The sequence below is a fragment of the Aphidius gifuensis genome, linkage group LG4 (assembly GCF_014905175.1).
Source record: "Aphidius gifuensis isolate YNYX2018 linkage group LG4, ASM1490517v1, whole genome shotgun sequence".
In the NCBI taxonomy this organism is placed as follows: domain Eukaryota; kingdom Metazoa; phylum Arthropoda; class Insecta; order Hymenoptera; family Braconidae; genus Aphidius; species Aphidius gifuensis.
In genome coordinates, this window is record NC_057791.1 from 3,646,225 (window position 1) to 3,657,423 (window position 11,199).

The 11,199-nt window shown below is 25.9% G+C and overlaps 3 protein-coding genes, 1 long non-coding RNA gene and 1 other non-coding gene across 5 annotated transcripts; 2 read left to right on the forward strand and 3 right to left on the reverse strand.

Annotated features, from left to right (window-relative positions):
• Positions 1-2,799: 2,799 nt before the first annotated feature.
• Positions 2,800-3,576, reverse strand: LOC122854567 (WASH complex subunit 5-like). The gene is made up of 3 exons (XM_044155369.1): positions 3,150-3,576; positions 2,971-3,068; positions 2,800-2,898 (listed from the first exon to the last, which is right to left on the reverse strand). Exons 1-3 carry the CDS (start codon positions 3,271-3,273, stop codon positions 2,800-2,802), a joined length of 321 nt encoding a protein of 106 aa, XP_044011304.1. The 5' UTR covers positions 3,274-3,576.
• A 199-nt stretch (positions 3,577-3,775) lies between these two features.
• Positions 3,776-3,937, reverse strand: LOC122856060. The gene has a single exon (XR_006374130.1). It is a non-coding gene; the product is annotated as a U1 spliceosomal RNA (small nuclear RNA).
• Positions 3,938-4,156: 219 nt separating this feature from the next.
• Positions 4,157-5,304, reverse strand: LOC122854569. Its single transcript, XR_006373980.1, has 3 exons — positions 5,222-5,304; positions 4,372-4,657; positions 4,157-4,296 (listed from the first exon to the last, which is right to left on the reverse strand). It is a non-coding gene; the product is annotated as an uncharacterized LOC122854569 (long non-coding RNA).
• Positions 5,305-5,545: 241 nt separating this feature from the next.
• Positions 5,546-8,009, forward strand: LOC122854570 (sialin-like). The gene is made up of 8 exons (XM_044155371.1): positions 5,546-6,003; positions 6,094-6,259; positions 6,330-6,569; positions 6,639-6,941; positions 7,005-7,128; positions 7,191-7,324; positions 7,389-7,652; positions 7,713-8,009. The coding sequence occupies exons 1-8, from the start codon at positions 5,951-5,953 to the stop codon at positions 7,884-7,886; spliced, it is 1,458 nt and encodes a 485-aa protein (XP_044011306.1). The 5' UTR covers positions 5,546-5,950; the 3' UTR covers positions 7,887-8,009.
• A 65-nt stretch (positions 8,010-8,074) lies between these two features.
• On the forward strand, positions 8,075-9,672 carry LOC122853716 (proteasome activator complex subunit 4-like). Its single transcript, XM_044154133.1, has 3 exons — positions 8,075-8,293; positions 8,523-8,812; positions 8,901-9,672. Exons 2-3 carry the CDS (start codon positions 8,526-8,528, stop codon positions 9,670-9,672), a joined length of 1,059 nt encoding a protein of 352 aa, XP_044010068.1. The 5' UTR covers positions 8,075-8,293; positions 8,523-8,525.
• Positions 9,673-11,199: the final 1,527 nt, after the last annotated feature.

The window sequence follows — 11,199 nt, forward strand, 5'->3', positions numbered from 1 at the left end:
GTGCAGTAATTTTAAATACTTTGGTTGGAATTTTTAAAGCTATTTTACTCTATCGAAAAAATTAAATTAAAAAAAATTATCTACAAAAAAACCACGAGGCTGCACATGTTTCGAATATTTATAACCAAATTTATTTTAAATGACTGAAAAAATTCAAGTGAACTCCGCAAAGAATGAAGACGAACTAAAAAAATTTATCTAGGAAAGCTAGAAAGACTACAGGTCACTACTATTTTCTATGACTCACCGTTTACAGGTTTACAGGTGAGTCATCGGTTGACTGCGCGAGAAAAATGTAAAAAACACGTTTTGAAACTGTCGAAATTAAAGAAACGTATGCTCGGAAAATTCTAATCGTTATTTCAATGAAAAATTATAATTGTTTAAAACTTTTAAATATTAAAAAAAAAAAAATTAATTATAAAAATCACGATGAGAAAAAAAAATATATATTCTTTTAAAATTTAAATGAAAAAAAAAAATTGGAAATAATTTTATATTAACTATTATAAAAACCACGACAAGAAAAAAATAATAATTTAATTTAACCTTACCAGCATTTTTTTTTTACAATAAAAAACCACGAGAAAGTCTATATAGAAATTAATTTACCTGTATAATTTTTTTAATTCGAAGAAACAACCGAGAAAATTATTTAATTAACGAAACACTTGCACTTTTTTTAAAAAAACTGAAAACCACGATGCTGCACGTGCAACAATATAAAGTAGTTTGGTTAAAACTCTTGAAATTATTTTACTTTATTAAAAAAATCACTTACAAAAATCTAATACTGTTAATTTTTTTTTCTAATGCACGTGCAGCTTACTTGAATGACTTCTAACCAAAATATAAAAATTATTTTCTAACCCGAGAAAGTGCTGTTGACTCCGCCGCTGCCAAAGGCAAACTAAATTTGTCTAGGCCCAGAGGCTGCTTCTCTCGATGACTAGCTCTGTCTATGAGTCATCCCTTAACAATAAGCAACAATTGTTAACTCAACATATTGTCCATATGGAAAAAAAAAAATCAATACATGAAAAAAAAAAAAAAAACAACCTCGAAAAAAAAATTTCTAATATATTTATCTTAGTTTAATTTTGAAATTAAAATTATTAAAATTATTAAATTATTTTTAACAATTTTTAATCATTAAAAAAAAATTATTTTACTACTATTCTATTAAATATATACATCGTATATATATATATGATTTTAAATTCAAACCACGAGGCGGATGTTGAGATAGAAAAAAAAAAAATATTCCTAGCGCTAGTAAATTGAGATGAGAGAGACCTCTATTCTTGCATACTTTTATCAGTCAAGTGGAAACGCCTCTTTAAATTAAACAACAACAATTAACAACATGTTGACAATTTGACAGTGATATGGCTTGATAATCAATGTAAATAAATATCAAAATTCTAATAACAATGTTAATAACAAAAATTAATCAATTAAAAATACAATCAAGCTTTCAACAAGATTAAAAATTAATAATATTAAAATAAATCAAATACAATGTTCATATAAAGTTTCTGGTTTTTTATATTGTTTATTAAATTGTTCATTACTTTGAATATATCTCGAGACAATATTATTCATATTAATAACTATTCTTTATTATTTTTCAATACCATGGATAATATGGGAAAGATTATTGATCATAATAATAATGTGGATATTAAAAAATGCCCAACCAGATAAAAAAACTGTTAGTGAAATAATTGAACTTGATTTTTGTGCAATAAATAAAAATAATAATAATAATTTGATTAATAATAATCAACAGTAATTCATACAATATATTACTTCTTAATTATTGATAATTACCAATTTTTAATAAACAATCAATCATTGATTGCCATAATTTATTACCATAATTAATTAAATTATTACACAATTTATCTGGATTCATTTTATAATATTCATTATTAGTAATGACAGCCAAACAGTCATCAATAATAATTTTGAAACTTTTATCTTGGTTAATATAATGTGATAATGATTTATCAAGACCATATAATCCAGGTGTTCCCATTGCTCGTAATATTATTGAAAATATTTTATGATTTAACAGCTCATTTTGAGTTAATAAATCATACCATGCCCACGTATGTTCCATGTAAATTGTTAATTTTGGATCTGTTAATTCAATCAATCCTTTAGCAAGTCTACCAAGAAATGTATCATAATTATTGTTGCTGTTATTGCTGGTGCTACTGTTGCTATTTTTAATAAATCTAACATCACATTTATTTGTATTATTTATTAATAAATTCTTTAAACTTTTGCCAGGTATCCAAGTATCTGGATTTGAAAATGCAATATTTTGGTTATATATTTCATCTGATTGTGGTTTGCCAATTAGTAAGTCAATCAAATTTGGTTTAATTGGTACATGTTTGAAGTAATCATCCGGATAATTTGGTGGACGTTTTTGTGATGATTTTGAATAAACCAGTTGAACGTATATGTAAATATATTTCATCAACTTGGGCATTGTAACGATGATTAAATACTAATAATCTTTCACGTGTTTGACCACCAAATTGATGATCAACAAGAAGAAGAACAACACCATGAAGACATAATGCTTCACACTAAAAATAATTTAATTATTAATCTATTAAACATCATTTTTCAAGCTTAGAAATTATTTAAAAGTACTTACTAGTAATTGTTATTCTTCATCATTCAATATGACAGTCTCAAGTGACTGCTGAATATAAATATTATCCTCTAAATCATCAACATAACTATTTAGCTAAGTCATGGAGTTTTATAGACCTCCATGAACTAAGTTATGTATTTGTGGATAATTTCAAATACCAGATAAAAACGTGTTAAAACATCTGAATAATTTTCACGTAAATTTTCATCACATTCTTGAAGTATCTTTAATATTAAACAAAATAATTTTTTATGATATTTCAATGAAAATATGTGATAAATAAATTTAATATTTACTGGATCATTTTCTATTTTTTCTTCATGTATATTTGCTGCTTTAAAATAAGCAAGATCAAATATAATTGTATTTTTGAGTACATTGTTTTGAATCGAGTCTGAAAATTTAATAATTATATTAACAAAATACTAAGTATTGTTATTTAAATATAAATTGTTATTATTTTTATTATTACAACCTGAATACTGGAGGAACATTAATTCTTTGAGTCTCATTAATTCAGCAAGTGTTGCATTTCCACTTGGAACAAGTTGTAATAAATTTTGTCCACAATTATTATTGTTTGTTACAAAATCACCCATTATAAATAATATTCAGTCTATAACAAATTAATAAACACTTAATCTTTCATTTATATATATTTTTTTTTGACAACATAATCATCAACATAAGTATAGATTTCTTCTCTTTCAAGTTTCAACTGAATATTTTGTGTGAAAAGTTCGAATAGTACGTACAATTAGAAATAAATTAGAACAAAAAAAAATAGCAATACAGTCATATTAATTTTTGAATAAACTTTTTTATGCTACATCATTTGCACCTCAATATGTTCAAACAGTACAAAACTGGTAATTTATAAATGATGATCAATTATATATGTAAACGAAAAAAATAAATATATTTTTTTGGCAAATTAATTTTTCTTATTATTTCAATTGTCTGATGGTAATTAATAATTATGCATTATGGTCTAAATTGATTCTCCAATTAAAATTAATTTTGAAATAATATCAGAATTATGAGTTTGGAATATTATTAATTAAGAGTAGAAGGTAAATTTTATTTTTTAATTAATTATGAACGGGATAGCGCGAACGCAGTCCCGACTACCAAAAATTATACGCCCGAGATATCCACATTAGGGATATTCGCAGAGTTCAGCTCAACCGTAGTGCAATGGAAGAGCCTCATTCTGGAGGAACCGCCTTCATGATCACGGTATCCTCTGCGCCAGGTAAGTATGCTTAGGCTCGTTTCACGGGGGTTTTTGAATAACTTCCATCTGTAAATCACATAGAAAAAATTCTCTCGACTATTAGACACCTAGCGGTTAGAAAACCCAAGTTTTCCAACAATAGAAACATTGATTTTTTTTTTTTGCATGTATTGTTAAATAATTTTATTTATTTTAAAACTAATTTAATAAAATTAAATTATTAATCACACGAGATATACCAAAATATAAAACGAAGTTCATTTGGCTCTTTAAATCGACGAGCACATCTCAATGTCGACATATTTATTTCGATAATACTTTTTTTTTTAATCGAATTATCTGGCACTTTTTTTTTATTCCAAATCACTTTGCAATAATTAATTTTCTGAAATTAAAAATACAACAATTAGTATATATATTATTAACTAATTAAAAAATTAATCAAAATAGTTAAACTTACATCACATTGATTTGCTGTTTTTATATTAATACACCAATATTTTTCTTCTTGACAATTTAAAAGACGTGCACAAGTTGATTGAATTTTAAAAATGACAATTAATATTATTAAAAATTCAAATTTTTTCATTATCTTCTCATAATTATGATATGAAAAAAACAATTATAATATTTAAATTTTAAACACATAATATTTGTCACAATTTGTCAGTTGAAAAATATTAAAAATAATTAATATATGCCAGCAGAAAAAAATTATATAAAAACTGTAGTGTCTGTCTTGAAATCTGCAATAAAAATGATACAAATTTTTTTATTTTTCTAATGGTTCAATGCCAAGGGGACATCGCGGTTAATCCTATCCGAGGGATCATAACATTCCCAAGCAACAAATGTAAAGGTCAAATTTTTATTGCCAATAATTTAAAAAAAAAATATATAAATTAACCAGCGAAAATAAACGTAATTTAATATATGACAAATTTTAATTGCATTATCAATCACTCAATCATTATTATCAGTGATTAGGCTTAAGTATAAATTTTTTTCATGAAGCCGAATAAAATTGTCGATAAATGAAAATAATAAATTAATAATTTTTATAAATAATATATCAATGATATGTAAAATGATATTTATATTTATACAGGTATAATAATAATAAATTGAGTGTGATAAAAAAGAGACATGTCATGAAAAGAATTACGAGTTAATCATTACCGGATATTTTATTTCCGTTTAAAATTATAAACTCAATAATATTTTCAAATGACCATGACTCTGATCAACAATCGAGTGATCCCTTCTATAACATTCTCGTATTACTAAAATATATTACGATAATATTTTACCTGATTTTTTCTTTCAATTACTACAACAACATTTTGTGGCTAAGTCAAGCTCGAACGAGTATTTCTGTAATCAAACAATTTTTATTGCACTCATAAAAAAAATAAATAAATAACAAAAAAAAAAAAAAAATGTCATATCCATTTACTTTAAACCGAGTAAATTTACACAAAAAAAAAAAAAAAAAAACTTTTAACAATATGGTCATTAAATCAAGTATTTAATATTATTAAAAAAAAAAATATTAAAATAGAAAATCATTTTTTTATTTACGACGATGACTGTTTGTTTCTTTTTTTTTTTTTTTATTGGAATTGTTGAGATGTTGGAGGCAAATGTCGATTTAGTCCTGGAGTGAAAGTCTCAAAGGTAACAGTGCAACGACACTATATACTTTTTAATTTGCCTCACATGTAGACGCATACTGTTTTTATTCATCGAACATACTGGTAGACACATTAGTACACATTATGTGACCTTCTTTAAAATTAAACATTTAAAAAAAAAAAATATTTATGACAGTAATCTGTTATAATCATTTGTAAATAAAATTTTAATAAATTTTTTAAATTTTTTATATCAATTGTTTGATATGAGATTGAAGATTTAATTTTCATGCGTTAATGTGTGTGTTTTGAGCTAAAGATTATCAGATATTTTTCTCTCAATTTGATCTTTTAAAATTGTGTTATTGTTGTAACTTTGCGTTGGTGTCATTTATCACCAGTGAAATGGAGCAAAAAGATAGTCAAATAACTGCTAGAAAATATTCAACAAATGAAAGGTAAAAAAATTTATTAATAAATTATTTTTTAAACTATTAAAAAATTTTTTTAAAAATGTATTTTTAATTTATTATTATAATTTATTTTAGTGTTGTTGAAAAAAAAATTATTCAAGACATTAACGTTGGCTGGAAATTTTGGAAAAAACGTCGTTATGTTGTTGGAATGTTGGCATTTTTTGGATTTTTTACATCTTATATATTACGAGTTAATTTGAGTGTTGCTATTGTTGCAATGACATCAACATCAAATGAGGTAAAATAAATAATTAATAAATAATTATTATAAAAAATATATATTAATTTTTTATTTATTTAAACAACAGGCTGATGAACCAGAATTTAAATGGGATTCAAAACTTCAAGGTGTTATTATGAGTTCATTTTTTTACGGTTATATTTGTACTCAAATACTTGGTGGATATTTAAGTGCAAGAATTGGTGGAAAAAAAGTATTTGGTCTTGGTATTGCATCAACAGCATTTTTAACAATTTTTACACCACCATTAACACGTTTAAGTGTTTATCTTTTAATTGCTATGCGAATTATTGAAGGAATATTTGAGGTATATATTTTTATATAATTGTAAAAGAAAATTTGGGCTTTTTAATTGATTGGCCCTTTATTTAAACAGGGTGTTACGTATCCTTGTATCCATTCCATATGGGCAAATTGGGCGCCAGATTTGGAAAGATCAAAATTAGCAACTTTGGCATTTTCCGGGAGTTTTGTTGGTACTGTATTTGCAATGCCTGTATCTGGAATAATGGCTGAAAATTTAGGCTGGCCATCAGTCTTCTATGTGTTTGGATTAATAGGATTAATTTGGTTTGGTTTGTGGTGGTACTTTGTCACTGACAGACCTGAAGATGATCCTTGGATTACACAAGCTGAGCTTGATTATATCAAACAAACTCGTTCTCATATCGGTCAAAAGGTAGATTTTTTTTTTTGTTTATACATCATCATATTAATTATTACTTGGTTATTTATCATCTAGACTATTTCACATCCATGGAAAGCTATGATCAAATCACCACCAGTTTGGGCCATTGTTGCTGCACATTTTAGTGAAAATTGGGGATTTTACACAATGTTAACTCAGCTACCAACTTTTATGAGTGGTATTTATCATCATCGTTAACATTGTTTATTTAAAAAACTATTAATAATTAATTATTTACAGATGTATTGAATTTTCAAATTAAAAAAACTGGTTTTCTATCAGCTCTTCCATATCTTGTAATGGCAATTGTTCTCCAATTTTCTGGTCATTTTGCTGATTATCTTCGTTCAAATAATTATCTTACAACTACTCAGGTAAAAAAAAAAATCAAACAATATATATTTAATAATTAATTAATGTAAAAATATATTTTTTAAGGTCAGAAAAATTTTCAATTGCGGTGCATTTTTGGCCCAAACAATTTTCATGATATCAACAGCATTTGTTGAATCAAGTGTATCTGCTGTAACTTGCATAACAATTGCAGTTGGTCTCGGTGGATTTGCATGGTCTGGCTTTAGTGTCAATCATTTAGATATTGCACCACAACATGCAAGTGTATTAATGGGAATGGGTAATACAATTGCAACAATCCCTGGTATTGTCAGTCCCATTTTAACTGGCTACATTGTTAAAAATAAGGTAAGCCCTTTTTCTATTACATATATCATTATTATTATTTATTTATTATTGATATTTCAGAGTCGCGACGAATGGAAAATCATATTTATAATTGCAGGATTAATATATCTAATTGGTGCAATTATTTATGGATGTTTTGCATCTGGTGAACGACAAAAATGGGCTGATGATTCAAACAAAAAAGAATTAGCTGCCTACAAAAATGAAGCTATAGATGTTGATTGTAATTTGTAAATAAATTTATATATTGTTATATCAAAATTGTTTGTTAAAGAAAAAATATATATATAGAAATATTTAAATTTAAAGAGAAAAATTGCGCGAAGATGACTCCATATTTATCATCACGTGACTTTATATTAAAGCGATTGCGCATTACATACCACACATATTATTATTATTTTTATAATTTATTTATTTTTTTTTCTTGACCATCAAGTCTGACACTTATCTTTTTAATATTATTATTGTTTTTAATATTTATTATTCATATAAACAAAAAGACTTATACACTCAACCTATATCTGTCTTTATTTAGTTTTTCTACCTTTTTTTTTTCGCGTATGGTCATTTGGATAAAAAAAAAATTATCAGAGATGGCTGCCAACAACCGGGAAAATCATGACTCAATGAAAATGAAGGTAAAAAAAAACAGCAATTCGTCAATGACGATGTATATTGAATAATAATTACTTATCATCATTACATCAATTATTGTTTCTCATGCAACAACTCGTATTTTTAAACATTGCTTTGAAACAAGTGTTAAGAAAATCATATCAAATTGATTAATAATTTATTTTTTTTTGCTCATCATATAAACTAATTATTTGATTATTAATTAATTTATTTGTTATTGATAAAATCAAGTAAATGGATCTTCAAAAAGCAGTTGATTTATTTACTATGTTGGATGAGACAACTAAGCTGGTATACAACATGAGGGAAGACGACGACGACATCACAATGGAATCATCAACAGAGAGTCTTGGTTTAGATTATCAAGCAGTAAATAAGTACAATGATTTATTACCTTATGCTGAGGAATTGGAGAAAGAAGCAAAAATTTTACTGCCAGAAATAAAAGGTCAATTGGGACAAGCTATCATGCTAAGACGTATTGAACCTGATACACTAAATGCTGTTGGTAAATTACGAATGTAAGTTGTATAAACTATTTTTTTATTTCTCCACATTAAAAACATTAAATTATTTATATTATTGATTGTTTTGTTTCACTGTTAAAAGGTACATGAAGCTTTACAGTTTAAGATTCACCAAAGAGGATCATATTTTACTGATAAAATTGATGTATGAACTAGTGACAATTCCTGAACTTGAACAATATCTTGTCAATGTATTTGGTGGTATATTATTGAACTTATTGCGAAAAAGAGAACTCATTGAACCAAGTGAATTGGTATTAGAATGGAGACCATTGTATGACTTGAAAAAACGTTCAGTTACTATGCCTTCAAATAGCATGTATCGGTTTTCTCAACGATGCTTGAAAATGATTGAAAGTTTAATATGTGATGCAAAAATATATTTTCCATTAACAGCAACAAGAGAAATACTTGATGAATTAAGACCACAAATATGTCCACTTGATACAAGATCATCACCAGCTATCTTTGATTTATTAGATTTATTTTTACCAGTACAATTATTTCCAAATGATTCACATATGGGTTATGGACTTTGGTTTGATGAATTTATGAAACTTTGGGAAATTTGTAATAATGCACCAGTATGGGAACATTCAATGATGACACTTATGTCAAGATTAGCATGGTTTAATATTGGTTATATTGATTGGGAACCATATATACCAATAATGACAACGCGATTTATGAGATGTCTCAATTTGCCAGTTCATTATAAAAATACAAAAATACCAAAATCTCATAAAGTTACAACAAATTCAGTAGCAATATGGGTTGTATCAATATTGGGAAATAAATCAAGTGGACAATTTCATTTGGAAAATTTTAAAAAACATTGGAACATATTTACCTGAAGCAAATACTGGTCCTTGGATTGATGGTTTAAAAGATTTTTTATGTAAATTAACAATTCATTTTGTAAGACGTTTACATAATGAAAGATATAAAAAAAAAACATGGCAAACAACAACACCAGAAACACATAAATTAACTGATACAGATGTTGATAATTTTGTTAAATCAATGATGCCACTTGCAATGACATCAATGTTTGACTTTCAAATGCAACAGCAACATCAAAAGTATTTCGTCATTTAGCAACAATAAGACCAAATCTTGTTATACCAGATGTACTTGATAGATTATATTTAACACTTGATTCATTAACAGAACCACATAAATTAACAGCAGCAATGTCAGCAGTAACATCAATTGCTAGACCATTAGTACAAGGATGTAGAAATATTAATAAAGGCTATACATATAATGAAGGACCATCACGTGTATTGTCATTATTATTTTCATCATTACCAGGTATTGATGCTAATGATTTTATGAAATGTTTTTCAACATTTCGTTTGATATCTGTTTATGCATCAATGATACCAATTGTTGATTGTTCACATGCAATTGGATCAAATTTAATTGATGATGATGATCGTTTAGTTTGTGAAACAACATCACAATTTGAAGATTTTATATTACAATTTTTTGATCGTGTATTTATACTTATTGAATCAAGTACACTTGAATATGTATCACAAGAAAATCAAGAACATCGTGGTAATAAAAGTAAAATTGAATCAATGATTGAATTTGGACTTGATTCAGTATGTTCAAGTATATTAAATCGTTGTAGTAATGATATATTTCAATCGGCATTACATAAATTACGTTCATTTGTTACTGAAAAAGTATTAGAAACAAGAATATCTGGACCACTTGCAGCATCATCATTATGTCGTAGTTTTGCACGTGCTAATGGACGTGAAACATTAAAATCATTATTACCAACATTAACACAAATTATCATGGAAATAATACAAGATAATGATGATGTTAAAAAAGAAGAAAATCTTGATGATCGTTTGTTATATTCAATGTTACTTGTATCAAGTATAACATCAGCATCTGGTGATACATTATTTATATATAAAGATTTAATTATTGAATTATTAGATAAAATATTACATTTAAAATCACGTGAAGGTAGTCGTATATCAAGTAGAATATTATGTGGTGTATTAAATTCATTATCAACAATAACAACAAAATCACATTATACATATGATGGACGTGATTATAATGATACAAGCTATCCATATATACTTGATTGGGGACAAGGTATTGATAAAAATCAACTTAATGTTGATTGGTATATACCTGGTGAAGATGAATTATCAATGTTACAAGAATTATTTTCACGTTATATTACCATTGAAATAAATAATATTGAAAATTATTGTTCAAATACAACAACACCAATAACAGCAACAACAAAATCAGAATTATTAACAATGACTATTTTATTAGCATTAGTTGATGGTTTATCAAATTATTTACCAATACCAAATGAATATTTTAATAATTGTGATGATGAA